The 23,475-nt window shown below is 35.0% G+C and overlaps 1 protein-coding gene across 6 annotated transcripts in view; it reads right to left on the bottom strand.

The window, feature by feature from the left end:
- Nucleotides 1-23,475, bottom strand: part of LOC105425085 (nucleolysin TIAR) — a 397,755-nt gene that overhangs the window by 139,210 nt on the left and 235,070 nt on the right. The window contains exon 1 of one of the 6 annotated variants that reach the window (XM_011635644.3): nucleotides 21,309-22,698. The exons of the other annotated variants lie outside the window; for them this stretch is intronic. Within the exon in view, the coding sequence (XP_011633946.1) occupies nucleotides 21,309-21,462 (154 nt within the window). The 5' untranslated portion in view covers nucleotides 21,463-22,698. Of the gene's footprint in view, nucleotides 1-21,308; nucleotides 22,699-23,475 lie in introns of those variants that run through there. 6 annotated transcript variants of the gene reach the window in all.

The following is a 23,475-nucleotide window of genomic DNA, read 5'->3' as shown; positions in this document are numbered from 1 at the left end:
CCCACACGAAGCTTTGCAGGAACGAAATTGAATTTCTACGTGGCGCCAAGAAACGGTCGTGTTTAATAAACGGTTAGATACGTAGTGTTTAACTGAGTTTTTAATTGGCAAACGTATCGTCGCGCGCTGACTTTTATATATGAGAGCAGTAGGAATAATCACTGCACCAGTGATATGTATTATCACGCCGTTGTGTACTGCTTCCCGGAAACTTAATACGTGTACTATGTAACAATAGACGAAAACGGGTCGTTTTAGTCAGTCAATTTCGTGGTTAGTTTACCGGTAAATTAAGGCCTTTGGTACTAAATATTTTTAAGAGACATTTCATATATATTAAGAACTTGATAAAAAATATTCAGATATTAGAATAATGCAAAATATTATATTATATATATTATATATATTTATATATATTTTGTAAATGATAAATGAAACAACAAATATTTATATAATTAAGATTTTTAAATTACATAATCAAGTTTTTAAAATTTTTCAAGAAACATAAAAAAAATAGCGCGCTAATAAATTATTATATCGCGCTACTTTATGGCATAAAGATTATTAAAAATTAGTTGTTTAAATATCCGTTTAACGAATGTTTAATACGAAATAAAATTTAGGATAACAAAAGTTAATGTTATAAAAAAAAACAATAATAATATTAAAACTGTAGAGTAATAATAAGGATATAATGTGAAAAGTAGTTGATTAAGAGTATCAGTAAAGTGTTTACATCGTTACGATGAAATTTCATATTAACGTCTTTATAAATTTAATCTCATTTTAATCTTGTTGCCGAGAGTTACAGGCGCTAGAAATAAGGTGCATGTTCCGTGCAAAGTTATGAATCATCTGTATTGATTTTCAAGGTATTATGTATTGTTCAAATTTTAAGTAGCTTGGCGGTAAGCCAAACGTTATCGTTTATAAATCTGCCTATTTGTTAATGTCGCTTTACATTTGTTAATGTTATTTATTCGCATTGCCTATTTATTTCTCTCATCCATAAATTTCTTCAAAAATTGTGCAAAATTATAACCATTATTGTACACAGAGGGAATGCTAAAAGAGACTTCAAGTCATACGAATATATATATATATATATATATATATATATATATATATATATTTTGAGATTTCATCGTATTCACTGATAAATGCGATATAATCACGCAGTATTAAAATGATTTACGTTCTTAAAAGAGATCCGGTTTTTCATTATGGCGCACAATTAAATTCATAAATTGCATTGCAATATTGCAGCGAAAGTAGCAGAATTTTAACGAGTTTCAAGGGTTACAAATGCATATTCAAAAATGCGCTATAATAAAAAGCTGGAAGAGTCTATTGAAACCAAATGTAATAACACGTACACGATCTCGAAACAATAATCGCCGTTATCTGCAATTACGATATTTTGCAGCAAACGGTATTTTATTTCACTAGTTCTTTGACAACAAGCGTTTTTGTTTTTACTTTGACATACGTTATATTCAAGATAAAACAGGCAATATTAATCCGATCCGAATAGTAGATGCGCTTTGTGGCGGCGCACGACTGTTGCGCCGGGCAGACGTAACATCGGATTGCCGTATAAAAAATGTAATTGCAGCCCCAAAATAATCCACGAGTTCTCCGGTTGTTTGTTCCGCGGTGTTTTTATATCTACCGCGGTCGGCCTGTCTGTCCCGTCTTCAATAATTAATACGTTCATATCCGGTTATGCGGTTGCGTTCTATGCACATTCTCTATGCATTCTCCCACCGCGCTCGCTCTATCCAAATGGTCATCATCGCCGTATCCACATGCGCCGTATGCTGATCATTATCAACTGAAACCTTCGCTTCTGCAAACAATAGGCATCGTCGTATGATCATGCTTGAGCTATCGTCTCGCGCAATTATCGGAATCGATTATCCATCCGATGGAAACTGCGACGATTCGAGGCTGAAACGCACAGAAGTCAGACGAGAAACAAAGCCCGTATCGTGGATCTACCGAACTCCCGTCTCGAAATCTCGTGACTTTGCAACTAACGAGATTTTACCAATTCGTTCGCGTTGCGAGAGCAGTCGAAGGTGCACTGCGTAAGCGTTCGTGGACGCATTCATTGTTCAGTCTCAAAGACATACTCGCGCTTATCGCTCTTGCATTATGTGCGTAAGGCCGTGTGCAAACACAAGAAGCGAAAAAACAATTATACAAACGAATTGCAAATGTGTTTTTTACATGTTTTGTCGATTTTTCCTGTTTACTTTTTTATTGAGTATAATAAAAAAGATAAATAACCAATGGAATAAAAAGTAAAATATGAAAATGCGAAGAACTTTATCGACGCGACATCAAAAAATTGCAAGAATATTAAGTTAGAGTAAAATAGTAATTGACCACGCAACACGTTCAAATTTTATTGTTAACTTCCTCTCAATGTAGGTCAACTTTTATTTCATTTTTTACGTGTTATTGTTGAATACTTGCAAGTGTAAAACGACAGTCGCAAAACATGAAGTTTTCTAATAAAAACTTTGCTATTTTCATACTGCTACGAATAAAAAAATTCTTTCTTAGTAGTGTATAAAAAACACAATTTTAAGATTATTTGTGCTATATAAAAAGATGATGTGTTACAAATTATTATCGAGATCGAATAAAAAAATCTATTCTATAATTTCATTCTCGTTGACGTGAGCTTTACAAAACAAGAACTTACTAACTATTATTAACATAATAAACATTTAACTAATATTTTAATTAACATTCTAATAAATGCTTAATTTTTTTATTTACCTAATGCAAACCTATTTTAAATTTATAATGATGATAATGAAATTTTCTAATAATCCCGCTTTAATGTTCTTTAATTATTAAATTTAAATATGATATTCCGACAAAAATGTCCGATGAAAATATGTATCTTTTTTGCGAGTTTTAACCATGAAACGTATTCATGCACTTGTCATTTACGAGCGCGCTCTCTCGAGATTCAGTTTTAGTCCATGTTTCCTATATATATTTTTCCTTATCTCGTTTTTACATTTTATCATATCTCGACTCATATGCACGTCCGCTTTCGTCGGGCTTGTCACTTCATTTTCGCCCGGCCACTTCAGTATGCACGCCGTCCTAAGTGCCGCTCTTCGTACGTGCGTCACACACTCGTCGCCGTTGGTGCATGGTCGACGGGCGTATCGTATCGTATCGTATCGCACACGGAGAAACGACGCGGCTCGGTTACAACACGAACGCACCGGCGACAATAGCACCGACGGGACGCGCGACAGGAAGGTGGCCGTATCAAATGCTTAACGGCCAACACAATGCCACGTACATACACCGATCTCACGATCGCAAGCACGATTGTCGGCGCACCAGGCGCGGACGCACATTGTTACTTCCGTCGCGAAACGTTTGACCAAACGAACGCTAATTTCATCGGCACTTCGCGAATCGAATCTTGGCGGCGATGCACGATTATGAGCGACTGTGCGTGCAAAACAAATGTCTTCTTCTCTCGTCGAAGGTTTTTTTCTCGTAAACGCTCATATTTGCTTGTATCAACTACAACGTAATAAAGTGAGAAGAGATTACGTTTTTATTTTCCTAAAGTAGAAAAGTAATGATCTTCTTCATTCCATAAGCGATAAAAATTATAAAAGATAAAAATATGTTTATCTAGAATATGCAAGAGTAAAATTTTTACGAAAAAGATGTGTAAGAAGTCCATGTCACGCAGGAAATCTTACAAAAATATTATTTTAATCAAGTCTCTCTCTCTCTCTCTCTCTCCAAACTTTGAAATATGCTGTGTCCTTGCTTGCGGAACATCTACATCTATTTCGCTGTCGCAGGATTTCTGATCATAAATGCATACTGATTAATATATATGATCTGCAATGTCCAAACATTTCATATAGTCATCAGCGGATTAAATGAAAACGGAAATGACGTCAACATTGTTCCGAAATTAGATGCACACAATGCCCGGTATAAATACATGTGCGCACGTGAGCCAGGGACATTGTTATTCCCCGGTGCAACGATCGACCACGTTACAACGCTAATTTCAAAGCGTGCTGTTAGCGAGTTGATGTAATTTATGATCGCGAAATATAGACGTGATCGGAACATTCGTGCGTAGCGTTCACAAAAGATACTTAAACGATGCAATCCGATAAAAGCGAAAGGTTACTGTTTCTCGACGTGTGTTTCAACGAAAATACGAAGTCATATTTAGTTAGTTTTCAGCGAAATAACAAAATAATTTATTTTGAAAAACGGAGTTGTCTCATACTCGCCTGTTCTCGCTTTAATAATTTAATCTATGCGTGATACATTCACACACACACACACACACACACACACACACACACACACACACACACACACACACACACACACACACACACACACTGTTCTCATACTGATCATAAAACAATCTTTAATATCCATTATCTAGAATCGATATCAACGCGGTATCTCGAAACTTTCGAGGGCCACTTCGCGTTACGATGCATTTAATTGCCAAATGATCGTTAGAAAGACTATGATACTACGAATTAATGTCATAGATGTATTTATCGGCTTGATGAGGGCAGACGATGAATAAAGGCTAATGGTTAAAGTTGATTATATTACCAGTCACTTAAGTGGTTAACAATCTTTTTATATATTCTAAAAATAAAACTAAAAATGCTTGCTAGCGCCATTCATAATTTAATTAATATTTATAGATCTCCAAAATATCATTACGTGTGCGAGTTTTATTATGTATCCTTTTTTATCGAAAGAAAGTATTAATTATTTATAGACACTCTTGTAGCTGCTTGAACAACTTTCTATATATATATATATATATATATAAATAACTGTACTGTCTAAGAACAGTGCTAACTTTAATGCAAGAAATATTTCATGATAGAAATTTTTAAGGATTTCATATAATAATGAGTAAAAACTACATAACTTCATCTGCTCTTCTCGCCCAATGTTCAAAAATGTTTCTTCGATTACGTTTATTTTTTTTTTTATCTCCATTTTTACCACCAGTTGCACTAGAGGTTGCGCTCCTTTCATATCGGATTGCATAAACGTCTTTCGAAGTCGTTACAAGGCCGCTCGCATAGCTCTGCAGATGTATTGTTCTCGGATTCTTAGATACGAATACACTCACCGTTCGTATGTTACAATTTTCACGAGCGTGGTGTCTCGCCTGTATTTCCCCCAGAAACTTCATCCCCAGACTTTCGCACGTATACGTATCCACTACTCACCACTTACGCGAATACACTCAACAGGTTACTGCGCCCACAGAACTTACTGCTACGGGGTGTATTCAGCGCGATTTCGTTTTGTTTCTGTAATATACTCCGCATTTTCTAAAAGTGAACGAGACGATTGGAAAAATAAAAGTAAATGGAAAAAGTTGGTACTGACGAAATTGGAGAGAAATAAGGATTTTCTTCCTATTCGAATTAAACGAATAATAATCGTTCAAATTAAATAAGGAATCATTTTATTAAGCAATAATTTATTATCACTTTGAACTATAACGTAATCACGATGAAAATTTCTATTTGTATAATTAATAGTAGAATACTAAAGATATAAACAACATTTTCAAAATATTAGTATTCTCGTGAATATTTTTGAGATTTATTTTTGTAGCTCGATAGACAATTTTAATTTTCCTTTTAATACTAATATAAAATTATTATACTATTATTATTGGCCGACATTAGCAATAATACGCATTTAAATTACAAATGTAAAATTCCGATCGATGACGATGACAACGGGTAGAGAAAGATGTCGAAAATGGAGTCAGTGAAGATGGTAATTGAGCATTGGTTACAGATTGCGAAGAGCTACGAGAACGGAACGGTCGGGCGAAGGGAAACTGGGTACAGGATCGAAGATAGAACGAGGCAAAGACAGAAGAAGAGCGAGTTTCGCATTAGGAGTAATAGGCATTATCTCCATCGATCCCGACTACCCCGCTTCTATCACCTCGCCCATCACCCACCATCTCTCTGGAGCTCCCTGGGTGGGTGATTGGTTCGTTCGAACTAACCGGAGAAAAAACGCATGGGAATTCCGCCGGCCATGGGCACGGCGAACGGCATCCTGATCACGAAATGCGGGTAGCGGACTTGGAAAGAATCAAGAAAGACGTACGTGACGTATATTATTAGTAAGACGCCACCTGCGCCTTTTTTTAAATGTACCATCTAGATAGAAAAAAACAAAATGATTTATGAAAATATCTTTTTTTCTGGTTTTGTTATATGTAACGATATGATAAGATACTTCCTTATTCAATATTCAAAGCGCCAATTTCAAATTCCTCGCCGGAATTTACAGTTCAACTCGAACGGAATTTCGATTTCTACAATTCGGCTATAACTAATCAGTATAAATTAGAGCGTGTCGTTACTTAGAACTTCAAAGTCAACGACGTACGAAGGAACGAATGATATCGTACCGTAGTTTTTACGACAGTTTTACCACTTTTCCATCACTGCACGGCTGCGATGCGTCAGGTGGAAGAAGGATGACGATGACTAATTGTCGTAAAGGCGATCATGATATGTCCTGCCTCGTAAATCTGATTGGCTACGCTTACTGACCTCGCTCGCAATCTCACTAGCAAGATCGCTCGACATTACACGTACGTCGTTCGACACCGAATTCGGGTTGAAATTTTAGATTTTCTGAAATCTAGCTTGCAGTCTTTTTCAAAGATCGAGAGATATAGTATTCCTTGACGAGGCGTTGTCGAAGTAGAGATGGAAGGCGATAGATACGATCACGAATGTTCTCAAGTGGAAATTGCAGATCGCGCGAACTATACAGTCAAAAACGAAGAAGTAATGTGGCATTAAGAACTGTTCATTGATGTGCGAACGCATGTGAATGTATGTCCAAAGTGTAATATGGATATGATTTTTTGTTAACAAGTAAGTTTTATCAATTGTCATTAAACATTGCTGTGTAATTTTATATAAAATATTTATATAAACCATATTTATATATAATATGATTTCCTTTTTCGTGATTTGCGATGATTTATGTTATTTATGTTTTTTATATATATTATAATTTTTTTGATAATTTGAAAAATTTATATAAAATAGCACATCATATTTAAAATTTTCATATTTCTTCAAATTTATTTATTTCCTTACAATTTATGTTTTCAATTATCGAGTAAGAATAGAAAGTAATTGAATATCAGTATAGACAAATCTGGCACGAGATAGAGTGGTTAATGTGTGAAAATGTAATCTCGTATTTTATCTAAGCCTCGCCGGTTTAAGTGCAAAAAAGTAATTGAGTACGATCATGAAGGAAACCAGATTTTACATCGCGCTGCACGCACGCGATAGTAAACCGAGGTGAAAACGGCAATGAAAGAAAGAGAGTAGACCGATGGCAGAGAAAATCGAAAGAATGGTGACTAAGTGCATTACACAATGGAAGCCATATTTATTTGCGTGGCGTACGATTCATCTATGGTTCCAGGAAAACCAAAAAATAGTTAGATAGGTAATATGATGCGCCAGCAGCATCTCTTATCCAAAGGCAGCTCGTCCTGTCTTTCCTCCTTTGCTCTCTACTCCTCCATCCTTTCTTCTCGCAACTCTTTCCATCGTCTGCGATGGATCCGGTGCTCTCCGATAAGTAGGTCTCTATCGGGATTATCTAGAGAACCCTGTTAGATTATTACAACATTTGGGATATGGCAGCCCCAATCTAATAACCGAGTTGTTCTCCCAAATTCATTCCCGCGAAAGAGGTTCGCGTTAACTTGCGTCATCTTTCATTCAGTTCCACCGAATTTCCATCGGTTCCATTTTGCAATGTAAAGCCTTCACATACATTTGTATTAAGCCCATTTGCCATTTCGCATTAACACGTCAAGATTCATAAATGGTTCGGAAATTTCTAAAATGTTAAGAACAGTTGTCGAGGCTGAACGTGCAACGTATAACATAGTTGCCTTGAATTCACTGCTATCATAATTAAATGGCGAACGAACTTTCGCGTTTCCGAAGCTTCCATGAAATTTTAGGTGGAATATTATAGAACTCGTAAATAGTTCGGATGTCTTCTCTACGTTGTAGATTCTCATTGAGAATCTGTATGTCCCTTTCAAGGATCGTGTAGAGTAAATTACACTTCCAAACAACAGATACGCGAGTAACTTCGTCTGCAAGAACGAGATCTTATTAGTGAAGTAAGAGCACTTCTTCGTCCAACAGCTTCAAGAATCGTCAGTGCAGTCACGGGAAGAGAACACGACGTATATTCTGGATGCACAAGGTAGCGAACGTAAAATTTTTAATAAGAACGCGGAAAGTGTACCTGCAATCCGTAGAACATTATACGTATAACGGAGTAAACTTCGCACGAAGAAAAGTCCGACATAATGCAGTATGAAGATAGCCACTCTCATGTCTGTAGAGAGTAACAAATACGCAAATAAACTTTGCTCGTTAACCTATCGGACTTCGATAGATTCAGACGTTCAGATCTTCGTTTAATTTGGATGCGTGCATCAGATAAAAATGCTGTATTTCGCGGATGATCGCAAAAAAGTGCCGTCTCGGGAGACGTAACTCGGATAATTGCAAGGATGATATAGATATAACGACACAGACTCTTGCAGAAGTTTAGAAGTCGCAAACTTTACGGAAATAATTTGAACGTGTTATAAAGCGTTCCTCCTATATGTTATAATTGATTGCGTTATAATTGAACGTTATGGATTATTTAAGTAAACGTCATGTCGTTACTGTCACAAACTTTGAAAAATTAATTCTTCTTTTATTAATAAAAAATATTTTCTTCCAATTTTCACTCATATTATATTGATTTATTTATCTTATAATACAAATATTAATTGGCTTATTTTTCTTAAACGAATAAATGCTTTATTATATTAATAAGCAATTTCATAAACTTTATAAAAAATAATCTTTCTGAATAAGTATAAATCTATCAACAAAAAAATATTTTTATGGACATATTTGTGACAAGTATTGTATTAAAGGCTAAACCGCGAGGTATGTCGTGGTTTTAAAGTATCTACTAGATAATTCAAACTATTCCGAAACTTTCAACGCTTGCTACTTTAGTCCTTGTGTACAGGCAGTTAAAGAAGAAATATGTCACTACTTTCACATTTCTGACCTTGATATTTTGCATTATATATCATTGAATCTGGTAAAAGAAATTAAACAACACTGTTGGAAACGTATTATTATAATATTCAATAACGTTTGCATTATTTACAAAAGAATATTATTATTTATTAAAAGACCACCCTGCACTTATCTTTTATGTATCACATTTCCATTGTGCAAAATAAAAAAAAATGTGTACTAGGAAAAGGAGCATAAATATACTTTTATACACGTCTTACAAGTGTATAAAAAAGATTAAATTTCCTGTCGCGATATACTGGTACACGTCATTGTTTTCACTCCGGGCATGTAACATTGGTAACGCGTTAGGTGAATGTGCTATAATATTAAGTGGTATCTTATGTAATACCTACCTACCTTATCTTCAAACGTCGAGCACTTCGTTCCACTACCCCCTCATTTTGTGCTCTTTCTTCCTGCCGTTACCTCCTCGTATTCTCTATCTTCGTCCATAGAACATAATTTAATTCGTCGAGCGGAGTAGAGGCATCAAAATATTAGCATATTGATCAGCCTACCGCGACCCGCTCTCTTAAATCCACGAGCGTAAAACGCACTTAATGCAAGCAACCACTTTGGCTGTTACTACAGCGAATGTAATATCCGTCGCTTGAAGTAACCGTCCTCGTTGTATTCGTTATCTGACAAGTTTTTACAACATGCATAAAGAAAGCGCCGTCGCTCGCGCACGCAGGTACATGTTCTTCGTTTACAAACGAGATAGGTATACGGAAGTGGTAACAATATTGCATGAATAGATATATTGTGTAACGTGCACTTTTGGTAGCCTCGTAATGTGCGCAAGTCAGTTATATTCTACAGAAATAACGTTACACCTCGTGTTGAAAGAATTCTATGAACACTCGGTAATTTTAGTTTTGCAGCGGGCATAAAAAAATTGAAATGTTATTCGAGTTCAGCGAAATAAATTACATGTCGGTTATAAGGTGTATATAGGCCATTAATATCGCGATAATTACGATGTTATTACTAGGTTTATGCCGCTTTACATTTTTTACATTTCTTAAAAAAGTGAGAGACAGAAATAAACCAAACGTAAATTTTTTAATTAAGATTACATATAATTTAAGATATTTTATTTCTTGAAAAAATTGTTTCTATTTTTTTTTGTCATATTTGCATGAAAAGAAAAATTGTATATGCCTTTAAATGGCTTTGCGTCAAAGCAATCCTAACAAAGGCGAGAAATATCCCTGAAATCTCTCTGTGAAATAGCTCCATTGAGGGATGTGCAACGCGATAATAATGAATTTTCAAATATCGGCACGTGAACGTGCCTAATGATGGCGCGTTTTAGCACAGGGACAACGAGCTTTGAAGAGGTACGTTATCAATGCTCGCCCTTTCAAACAACCCTTGAACGACACGCGACCTCCCGATTAAAGCAAATTTTACGCTAGAGATAGTTTTCGCGCTTGTAATATTTCTCAACAGTAGACAGAACAGAGCGTCATGTATATTCAAAGTTTAGGATGAAAATCACTGTTAACAGATTACAGATTTCTCAAATTATACTTCCGTTAATAGAAACGTCGAATGGATTTTAATACGAAACGTGATTAGTGGAGAAAACAGTTCAATGACATTCAAGTTAAACGAATGAAATTAATATTGACTCACTGCCACTTGTTTTTCCGACAAAATAATTCAGATGTGTTTAATGATGCCTCCAACGCAAATTAAATGCTACATATTGATAAAACAAATTCATATCAATAATATTATAGCCAATTAACGTCAATTAAAATATATAACTTATATACAATTATTATTTAATTTTTAAAATAATCTAAACGGTGCAAAATATAAATATTGAATATGTGTAGATAAATAATTTTGTTTGGTCATTGTATTTGCATTTTATAAATTTTTAAATTTTTCCTATGGACTATTCATTCCAATTTAAATATGTAAAATGATGTTTCTAAATTAAAGTTAATAATGAAATATTCCATCAATATTCTTTACAAATGCAAAACGCAGACGATTCCGATACGATAATCTTGTAAAAAAAATAAAATGATTACATGTTAGATGGATTCAGTTTGCTATATAAATCAAGGCATTTTGGTGTTATTATTACTGTACAACACTTGATCACTCGAGCAGTCGATTCGATGGCACGTCGAACCAAACGATTTATGGTAGGTCGTGCATCTCGAGGCGCGAGAACTCGACCTGGCCAACGAACACGACTTCCGCATCCGGCTTACAGCTGCTGCTTTATAGGGTAGGTATACGAGGGAATGCTCTAGTCACCCAGCCAACCAGCGCAGCGCTAGCAACCAGTCAGCCAGTTAGTCAGCTAGCCAGATGCTGGTATACCGTAGATACTATACTTGTTTGACGTTTTCGAATCGGTGAAGCATTTACTATTAACCGAGGAAAAACATAAGAAGGAACTTACTGGTCATAACTTCTGCGTAACATCCTCTAACATTGACAGTAGCGCAATCATAAGCAATGTGCTTTTTGCTGTATTGAAAAGGCCAGAGATTAAGCGACGAGCGAGATTACAATTTGATGCTCCCTTTACAAAGAAATGGATGTGAGCAAAATATACAGTTACACAGCTATTTAGCTAAAATTTATAAATGTTTCTTGCGTCACTATGAGCTTTAGGACGCTGTTGCAAAAATGTACAGTGAGAATATGTAATGAGTTTTTGTTGAAATAACAAAGAAAGATTACTCGGCTTTTAAACGAGGTATAATTTCTACGGACATATTTCATAGTTTCATTGGTATTATATCCTCATGAAATTTTTATTTTCAAAATTACCTGTGTAATAAAGAATTATATCTAAAATACTTCATCTATTTTAAAATCGTTGAAATTTTTTAGAATTTCGATGTTCAGGATTTTAATATCATTAAGATATGTAATATTAAATTATTAAAAAAGAATACAATTTAAAAAATAAAAAATTTAATATTGTAATTAATTTTTTAGTGAAACAAAGATTGATTTTAAATATATCACACAAAATTGTTCATTAAAATTCAAATCGAAGTTCTTGGAGCACACTGTATATAGGTCATATATAACAACGACGTTTTGATAATAAAGATATCAATTTCAATATACAACGAAAGATTCTAGATTCTAGATATAGCAATCGCACAAACAGTAGTGAATAAATGTACTCGCGTGATTATTTTTCGTCTAATATAATACACGTTTAGCGTCGATCGAATTTTACCATGTGCCTTTTTTCCTCGGATCGTCTTTCGCGGGTGAGTCTTTTTGATGCCAAATTTTAGATTTATCCCTCGGTGAAAGGGGGTCAGATTTTGCTCCGCCATTCGAGGCAACCAGCCAAGTTGCACGCAAACCCATGCGGTTTTCCACGTGTGTACTACGAGACTTCACGCTGAAACGAACAGTAGAGAAAGGGAGAGAATTTCGGCAAAGATTCCGATTCATACTTCGTCCACTTCCGCGATGCTTCTTCTATGTATCCCAATGTTTGCCAGTATCGCCGTCCTCGTTCCCTCGGGAGCCGTATACGTAGGTATCGAATATTTCGAACTCTTTGTCCGTGACAATGTCTTTCCTCTCCTCTCTTCCTCCTTCGCCCCTCTCGCGTTCTCTCAATCTCCCTCTCTGTACATAGCGCGCCATTTGAGGGTGCAAGGGAGTAGTGTACGAGTCCGCTTGATATTACCGTGCTCGGTTTTTACGGGAAAATGGGTTCTAAGCACCGACAGCGGACTCGTTCCTAGCTAAAACAATATCATTTCATCCCACAGTACCTGACCCCGCTCTCGCCGTCCGGATCACTTGTTTGGCCGCGATAGGTACTGCCTCGACTTTTCGCATCGCATCCCATCGGTGGACTACGACTAGCAGCTATTCGGTCCTCTGGGTCACGACCATACCAGAATCCGTACGACTGGGCGGGTGTGCGGGCAGCACGAGCAGTAGTCGCAGCCATACCCCTCCGTCTCCATCAAGTTTAACTTGGCGCAGCGAATTTCCAAGTACCGTTTTACGAGTTTTCGTTGCTACTGGGAATAGACGGATCAGTCGTTACGCCGCTCGGCAAATGTTATTCCCGAAGTGAGTACCTCGTGGTATGCTCCCGGCCATCTCCACGGAGGAAGACTGATAATCAATTTTGCAACGCGATTCCAATTCGTTTGCGACGCATTTGGGGCTACGAAAATGTTGTTAGTCGACTGGCCCTCGCTCTCATTCTATTACGGCAAACGGAAGTTTTTCGGTCTCCCTTTAAATCGTTCAGATTTCCACGATATCGCTTGATAGATTAACCGTGTTTTTCAAAGCTTATGAGAAGAAAATTAACGAATCTTGAGATAGAAATACGTTTTAAGCGATTTAAATGTGTATTGTATGTATTGATATACATGTAGTGCATATGTTGTACACCTGATTTGAAAAGGAACGCATGTCGGAGAGAGAAATTGTTTTCTTGTACAATTTGTAAGTGTCACTTGCAACGCATATAAATTTACACGGTATGTAAAATGCGTATCCTATTTAGCAATAAGTTTTAAATGAGAGGTATCGCTGTAATATCCAGTGCTAGGTTTGCAGCAAATTGTTACTACGATTTGCATATTTATCATGTCAAATTTGGAATCGGAAAATACCCATTTCTATGCCCAACTCAGCAGAAAATGAAGTATGACTCCAGTATTTTCGAGGAAAGATACTTGAAGAGGTCGGTTTTTCCTTAATGTACATGCAAAAAGACAACGCATACTCGAGAAGTAGCTGATATCTCAAAGTAGTGCCAAATAAAAATATCATCCATTTGAATAGATTCTACTGCCATAAATTTATCACAGATATCGACATTTACTAGACCGTAACCTAAATTTAAAGGAGTCAAAGTTTTAAATAATTAAACAAAAAAATTCAGGTTAGAAAAAAATGTTTTAACCTTAATATAAATATTTCTCTAAATAATTGTCCATATCTCATGCTATAACAATATAGAGATGTGATATATGTATATATATATATATATATAAACAATTTTCTAAATGAGTTCCAAGTTACAGTAAAATTATTTTATATAACATATATGATATTAATACAAATTTGTGATTTGAAAGATTATATAAGCTAACTGAAAGAATACTGATATAAGTTCTTTATAAAGTTGCTTCTAATTCATCTTGATTCTGGTATACTTCATGAACAAATTTTAATGTAGCTTTGTTTCAATAATGTCTCTGTAATTATATATCTTGCGCGCGGCTGTTTTCAACTACTGTTTTCATTTGACTTCAAGATAAATCACAATAACAGTTCAATTCAATATTATTAATAAACATCTAAATTCATAATAAAAAAGTATTTTATTATAATTTATCTCGCTATGTCTTAAAAGTAATCGACGCGATTAATATGCCGCTTCTGAAAGAGAAGACAAAGATGTAGACAAGAAGCTTATATTAACGCTTTTGTCGTTTGAGCTTTCTGTAATTTGCTATTGATTTAATGATGCAAATGAAACAAACTCAAATTTTTATATTTTTATCGTTTTCGTATATTTTTTAAATAATTTTTATGAAGCTAAATTGTTTTGTACGCAAGTATGTATAGGAGAAAAAGAAAACCGATGTGAACCTAGCAATCAACTTTAAAAAATTAAAAAATTGTTTATACTAGGTTTGTACATACATCGTTTGTACCTGTTTGTACTACTTTTTATTTCGTTTGTATCTAACGGGTTAAAAAGTTACGGGGGGAAAGGGTGAAAAAATCGCCGATAAACGATAATAAACGATTTTTTAATATTTTAAAGTTGGTCTAGGTTCACATCGGTAGAAAGAAATCATTATATCAGTCTTTTTTTCTTCTTCCTTTTTCTTAAAAAAGTAAATTAATCTTAAATTTATACAAACTATTTGTTATAAAAATTTATCGAGATCTTATATTTATTCACTGAAATACTATTATTTCTTTCACACACACGCCCACGTGCAACATTTTATATTTCAAGAAATATTTTATGCAAACATTCTTTACTGAGGCAAATTAATGAATATCTGAATGTTCTTTCTCTCATGATGAAGATGTATTTGATTCACATTACATGTGAGAAAGTATTACGTGTGATTCATAATTGTGAAGAAAATATTTTTTCCTAAGTTACGAGATTATCGATATTTCTTTAGCTGTGGGTATAGTTTGCAGCGCTATGTGATTGTGATATTTTTAATTCTTAACGTGATAATGCACAAGGTCGGTTTTCTCATGATCAATGTAACTGTTAAGCGGATTGTATTAGATGTAACTAATATCGCAAAAGCAACAACATGTAATATTACCTTATAATTAAGGTAATATTTGAAATATTTGTAAAGAAAGTAGTATTTGCAAAATATTCTATGAAATAGTACGATAATTTCAAAATGTCATTTGTCAAAAGTTTATCGTGCAAATTTATTTATACGCCTTCAATTTTTGTTCCTAGAAATGAGTAATATGCATGCAAACAAGGAGAAAGCCTTCTACACAAAAATATAGAGTACATGAGAATGTGTAATACATTGCTATTGTGATCCGAGAAACTGACATGACGTAGCATGTAAATTTTAAAGTATATATCTAAACGCGTACAGGATGTTACCTTCAATTTATTTTTAAATTTTAATTCGTATAAATTTTAATTCGTATAATGGACAAACGTCCAATAGATAATTTATTAAATATAATTTATATTGTTATAATAACAATTTGTTAAAAATAGAAAAATGTTTTGTAAAGAAGAAATTTTATATATATATATATATATATGGTCAAAATATAAAAAAAAAAGTAATTTAAATATAAAATATATAAACATAATATATAAAAATATATAAACATATTTTCAAGCAAAAGATATTATAAAGTACGAAACAATTTTTTAAGATCAAATTTTTAATTTTGTATAAGAAAATAATGCTTTGTAAGAGTGCTTTTCAAATTTATAATTCTACCGATTGCAATACAAATATTGTTTTAGGTAATAACTAGATGTTTTCAGAAATTGAAAAGAGCATGAGATTACATAGCTTATGTGACATTTAAAAGTATACTTCTCATATATGAGTAAATCAACAGTATTATGAAGTATTTCCACAATTATTTAAACGTACAATACTCGGCAAGTGATAAAATAAAGTCAGAAAAAAAATATTTAAAATAATTCGCGTACTCTTTGATCTACTGGTTTCTGATCTCCAGCTAAATACTATAAACAACTGTATGATATTTAAAACATCTGCGCATTTGTGGTCAATTATTCCGACAATGAAATAATTCGAGTTAATATCATAAATTAATATCATAAATTAACTCAGAATATTATTAATAATGCTCGTAAAGAGAAGAATTCAAGCTTTCATTTTGACATATTTAACAAAAGCATTAGTTTAGTTTAACGTCAAGATTTTATTATCTACATCATGTTTATCAATAATATACTATAATATATATAATACACAAAAGCTATTTACATAATATACCAGATTAGTATTGCAATTTAATTAATATAATATCTATCGAAATCCGTCATGTATAAAATAAACTTTGTAATAATTGCTCAAATAATTGCAATATAATGTTATAATATAATATATATATATTTTTTTTTTTTCGTTTAATTTACAATATATATATATATATATATATATATATATATATATATATAAAACAGAAATATATATATATATATATATATAAAACAGAAATAATTTTTCTATACTTTTTCAAAGTTTATGCCATAATAAATGATTATTCTTAACATAATTTAGTCCTATGGTTTAATCAAATGTATAATTTTCTCAATAAAAGATAATACTTTTCATGATTAACAACTTAGGCTTGCGATCGTAAAAGCTGTTAGGCACCATGTCACTTCTAGACTCAAGGCTACTATGTGCAAGATCGAAACAAGCCGCAATCAAAGGCAGGCGTGGAAAACGCGGAAACTTAAGCGTAGTCGAATAAAGTGGCCCCGTAGCGGGTAGTTGGCAAAAGGCCGTGCGGGTGGTTGGTGCGGGTGTACGAGGGCGAATATAGAAAGGAAGGTTGGTAACCGCCCCTGTAAGGTACCTACGTGGCATGGTTGAGAGTCGCGGATGGTGGTAGCGCGAGCTGGCGCGCCAACTAAAATTGAATCTGCGAATGAAACTTTGGTAACCTCGTCAGGAAACCGAAGCTAAAGCCATCCATCGCTCGCGCTTTCGTTGCTGTCGGCGCAGCTATCGTCGACTTCCGTTCCACCTAGAAGAATTGTCCCGCCTCTTGTTGCCTACTCGTTTGCCACTTCTTTCCTGATCGTGTACTCACGCGCGTGTGCGATAGATTCTCGAGTGTTCCTCGGAGAGGAAATGGATCCACGTGTTCTCATATCTCGCAAAATTAGTTTGGGGCACGAGGACGGCTGATGATCGAACCATGTTTGACACGGATCAATTTATCGATCGTTATAATGACGTTCGCTAATCTCACAAATCGACTGACTTGATAAGACAGATTTTGCAAACGATTTAAAGCATTATAAATAATTTAAAGCATTATGGATTTTAATAATTTCAATACAAATTAATATTAAATGTTGGTAATGTTTTGAAAATTAATTTTATTATTACTGAAACAAAGAATTTTTGATTGATTTTTGCTAAATGTGGATGAAATGGTTTTGGACACTATCCGTTCATTATTTTAACCTTTCGTAACTTTTATCGGCGTTTATTTAACTAAAAGCGTGGTTGGATAGACGATTAAAGTTGATAGTGTAATACTATACTATAATAGCAAAATACTATATTGTAAAATTCAACAAATTTTGTTATTTTAAAAATATATTTTCCGCTATCACATACGGTTACAACAATTATTCACTCCTATTTCACTCTAAATAATATTTTGCAATGCAAATTGACAGTAAGAAAGATTGAACCTTTGCGCAATTCAATTTGTGGACTATGGCGTTTGCGAATTGCGTTTAAACGAATTTCACGTACTAATGGCCGCCTCCTTGCTATTACAGTATATCGAGCAGACAAACAACTTTACGAGCACTTACCCTTTAGGTGCTAGGATCTATGTGGAAGTGTGCATCCACCAGTTTCCAGAGAGTTCAGAAAAATCATTGTCTCAGAAAAAAGCCTTTCGATACCCAGCGAGAGAAAAATCGATATTATCGTGCATCCCAAATAACACTTTTGATGTACTCCACATAAATCGCACATAAATATGTTTGTTAATTTCTTTGTATTATAAATTTTTTGTTAAAAATTGTAATGTAAATTGTGTAAAAAAACTATGTTGTTATACATAAGCGTATGTAAACACTGTTATTTTTAAAATTATTAAAAGATATTTTTTATAAAATTTTTAATCGCATATCACGAAAATAAGGACATTGTTAAAAGCGTTTCATAGTTTGCATTTGCATAATCAGAAAGCATTAGCTACTTTGCTAATAGTAGTTTGCGATGAGAGACCATTGACACGTCAACCATTAACATTACGTTGCACCATGTGACTCGTGGCACGCCGAGGTACAATGTAGTACCACCTGATGCAAAACCCATCATTTATAACGTAGTTTTCAGATTATTTAGATTAATCGTTCTAAAATTATGTTAAAAGTTTCATTTGCAAGCCATATATTAGAATAATCCTCATATCTACATTTTTTATTCTACATTTATTACAATAATTTATTATAGAAAATGATAGAAAATGATTTTACAATTGATACAATATGATATATTATTATTCTTCAATTTTCATATTTTGTTGTTATAACGATTTAATTAAAGCGAAATTATATATATTATTAATCAGATTTAATTTATGTATATTCTTTTAACATTATACATTTAACTAAAAATATTGTATATTTTAACAAAGTAGTTTTTTGTGACAACACTATTAATATCGCCAAGAATAAGAGTTTTTGTCCGTTTCTTTCAAGGATAGAATCATTCCAAGTTCAAAATACTATTCAAGTCGTACCCTAATTTAGTTAAGTTGGGATAGTCAATTGTTCGTCTTGCATTTCTCTTGCTCTGTTTAACTTTGCTGTCCGTTGTAAATAACGAACGATGGTCCTTCTCTAAGTACCAACGTACCAGTCGTAAACCACTAAGCACAATCGGAACTTGTGTTTCGTAAAGGAACTATGACAATGGAAGAGATTTATAACGCAACGGAGGAAAAGGGATTTGAGGAGCGAGTCCTTGCGGAATCCGCTTTCCCTCGTTTCGTTCGGCGACAATTAGCGACGATTGATTTTCGAAGAACGATATACGAGATACGAATCGTCGCTCAGGAAAATATCCTGATATCGGGTGATTTTCGATAAATTGCACGTGTCCACCCTCGCTCGCACGTAGCCGACATCACGCATACTACATAGGCCAAGTATACGTGGTAATGTGGCACGGCGTGCCGCGAACCCGCGCGTCCTTGTTACGCTCCCACGACACGTACGTTCGTGATGTAACGGTAACTACTGCTAGTACGTGCTAAGTGTGCACGGCTAGGGATTGCCCTATTGGCAGCTGTACGTATTCCATTCTTAGGATTACATACACGTATGCAAACATAGCCGCGTGCGAGGGTACGTAGCATCGCGTCGCCGATGTATTATCGCGACTTTCCGCGTCGAAGGACTAAGAGATGTTATCCGGTGTGCGCAAACGGTGCCGATCGTTTCCGCTCGCGCGCGGCCGGTCCCACCCCCCTCCCCCACATGCCCACGTTTTTATTTGAGCGGAGAAAAATTCTGGCTTGAGCGCCATTTGAGTAGCATTTACGGGAGCTCTGGAGCGGCGCCAAGGCCATCCTTGGATTTCGACGCGCTCGGTTTAATAGCAATTATGCATTTTTAATCGGTGGATAATCGCGCGACTTGAATGTTCGTGACGCGGTTATTACCGGCAGATGTTGTCGCAACGTCTGCTACCACGAGACAAATTAACGAACTAGAGCTTTCATGGCGCATACGGTGAGATTTGCTTTTTTTTTTTTTTTTAATGCTAAAATCAATCACGAAGTTGTTGTAAAATAGTTCAGATCGTTAACTGATAGATTGCAACGCGCATTTGAATTTCAATGCGGAAGACAGGCGACCAAGTTGGTCTCGCTCCTACCGCACGCCCTATCTCCTTTTCCTCCGCAAAAGAAGTTAGCACTTCTTTTATAGGCATCGAAGTTGGAGGGTGGAATAATCGCAGCTTTGCAGAAAAACATAACACGTTAATATCAAAGAATCCTTCAATTTGTAGATTTTTTTCAATAACGAGGAAATGCACCGCGATAAATAAAATTATATATTTATACCGAAAAAGTAAAACTCTGCGCGAAACACTTGCACAGTTGTATAATATTATAACAAAGTCTCTAATTATATTATATTTTATCTTAATATTCGCACTGTATAGAATTCATGTATCGAAAATCAAGAAATGCGAAACGATCGCCTCAGTTATTGTATGAACGAACATAAACATCGAAAACCTTGATGAGTCGAAGAATAACAACCGATAATAAATAACATCTATCGCGCGTATTCCTCCAAGTTCGAAATATGTATTTTCAGTTAGAGAAGTCTAGACAGGCGAGCAAGCTACTCGTTAAGAGATCCCTTTATAACGGAAAGATTATACAGTCCACTTGATTAAAATTATAATTAATATTGCAAACCAATCATCAGCGAGTAAAATTCTTGTCAAGTCACCAACACGTAAAATTATTTAGTAGTAACAGCAGTTTTTTTCCAAAATTATATTTTATCTATATCGAATTTTATCTATTATCTTTTTATATTTTTTTTCTCACTTTTTATAATATCTATATCGTGAATAATGTATTTTTTTTTAAATTTAAACTTTTAATATATATATATATATATATATATATATATATATATATATATAAAACAAATGCTCTCACAGCGTTAAAATTAAACAATTTAATGATAATAGCGTAAACATGATGCACATCGTTTTGTATCAGAATTAATCGAAGATTCGAGATCGAAACTAAGATCCTTAAAATAACGTTTAAAAAACAATGCAAAATAATAAATGTATACGACACCTGATTTGTTGGCTGGTGTTGGCGTATGAGTAAGCGTAGCAGCTGTAAGCTTAGGTGGTTCTATCTTTTGTGGCATGCTGTGTGCAGGTATCGGGCCCGGATTCGTCATGGTTGTCATAGTCGTAGGCATCATCAAAGTCGACATGGTCAGCATGTTTGCAAAATAAAATTTGTCTCGCCGTGGTGGAAAGTTGAAAGGCGTAGTTTTTCTCACCAAAACGAATTTTCAAGAAGTAAAGCTACACTGAACGCGTGATATCCGATCTCTAGGAATATTCTACAATCCCTAACAGTTTTGGACTGATAGGGAAAGAGATGATCAGCGACGCGTGCGATTCGGAATGCAAATGAATCGCGAGGGTGCAGCTTGAGAATTCTTGTCAGTGATCGATCGAAGAAATATATCGAACGAATATATCGATCGTGATTAAAACGTGGGTCGAGCACTCGTGTTAGTGTCCCGTGAATATGGCATCACTCAATTGGCGTTACTTGCGAATCAACACTGTAAGACGTTCGATATGTAGTCGTTTGTCCACGATAAAAGACGATGTTGTTCATCGCATGTAATGCCCCCAACGATCTATCGCGTCGTCGTATAGATCGTCGTGATTCCTCTTTCCCGCGTCATTACTTCACGTCGTCGCACCACCGTGGCTCTCGAATTTTTTTAGTAATGGCCAACATTTGCCGCTACCTCGTGTTCGTTCGAAACCGTTTGTCGAACTTCTCGCTCCTCTTCCGGACGACAAAATCGCAAACAAACACTGCGCTTTTGCGAAACTGCGTTTGCGAAATCTATAAAAACTGCAGAAACTTCACGGTTTCGAATTCGGGTGTGCTTGATAGTTTCATCGAAGCGCACACAGTTCTCGACACGATCACCCGCAATCAATGTTCGACGATCTTCTTATTTCTTCACTCGCACGCCTCCTCGCCCTAATGATCTTTCCTCTTATATTTTAAACAATTTCCTCCTATTCTTTTACGTTATTCGTGCACTACTACGGTTCACTTGCGGAAACGATTGAAACGTGCTGGCGCACGCGGTACTTGCGTGCGGTGGCGTCTGTGCGTGCGAACGTAGCGGCGCGTGTCACGTTAAATACGCGTGTCCTGAATTCCACTGAATAAGCGTCACCGATGGCCACCTTATGTAAGATACAGTAAATAGATAAATTTGGCCGATATTTGACGATGCCGATGATACGATCGTATAGGGATCGAGGGACTTAACAGCGTGTGGCGGCGGCGGTGGCAGCGACGTCAGTGGTTGCAACAACAGCGATAACGTTATTCTCTACGCGCTCCACGCTGCGCGCGTTACGTCACGTCCGGCCGAGCGTAGAGTCGGAACTCGTCTGGCGGGGTAAGCGCGAAGGGATGTCTGCCTTTGCCTGCCTGCCAGCCCGCCAGCCCTGGACGCCCGCCGTTGCGACGCCCAGAGGCGCCGGCGTTCCCGAGCGTCCGCGGAATCACACGAGCTAAGACGCGAGCCAGCAGTCGCTCGCTCACCGTCGTGTTGAGAGGGTTGTTCGAACCAATGCAGTATTATACGATGATGCGAATTATGTTGACGACATTTCTCGCCAATTTAACTTTTTTACTGATAATGATACGATGCCTTTATCTAAATATTGATCAGTCTACGGGTTAGAGTATTTTTGATAAATTTCTTTTAAGACTATTAATTATTGAATAGTTTTTTTTTAACTCACTGAGCACAGAAATTTATAAATTTCTTTTTCTATATTAAAAAGTTTAATAAAATTAATATAAATAATTTAGTAACTAAAATTTCTCTGATAATTTTCGATGTTTCTTACGTTATAAATATTTTTGTATTTTTATTGACAATTTTGTTAAAATATTAATATAAAAAAACATATAAATCTAATTTTAAATATAAATCTGAATTGATCTGATACAAGCAAAAATTAGATAAATACTAAAATATATATTCTTTGAATGATTTAGTATTGATTAGATTTGATTGTACTTTTTAATAATTTTATTTAATTTATTTAATTTAATTTAATTTATTTAATTTTTTAATAAAAAAGATTATTTTTCTTTAATATATAAGATTTATTTACATATATAAAATTAAAAAGAGATTTTAATAATATCAATTGCAGTTGTAGTTTTTAAGAGACAGTTATGATTA

This window comes from Pogonomyrmex barbatus, unplaced genomic scaffold (genome assembly GCF_055798465.1).
Source record: "Pogonomyrmex barbatus isolate J1 unplaced genomic scaffold, ASM5579846v1 scaffold1, whole genome shotgun sequence".
Lineage (NCBI taxonomy): Eukaryota > Metazoa > Arthropoda > Insecta > Hymenoptera > Formicidae > Pogonomyrmex > Pogonomyrmex barbatus.
Note: the sequence above shows the minus strand (reverse complement) of the source record. Positions and strands in the feature narration are given on the sequence as shown.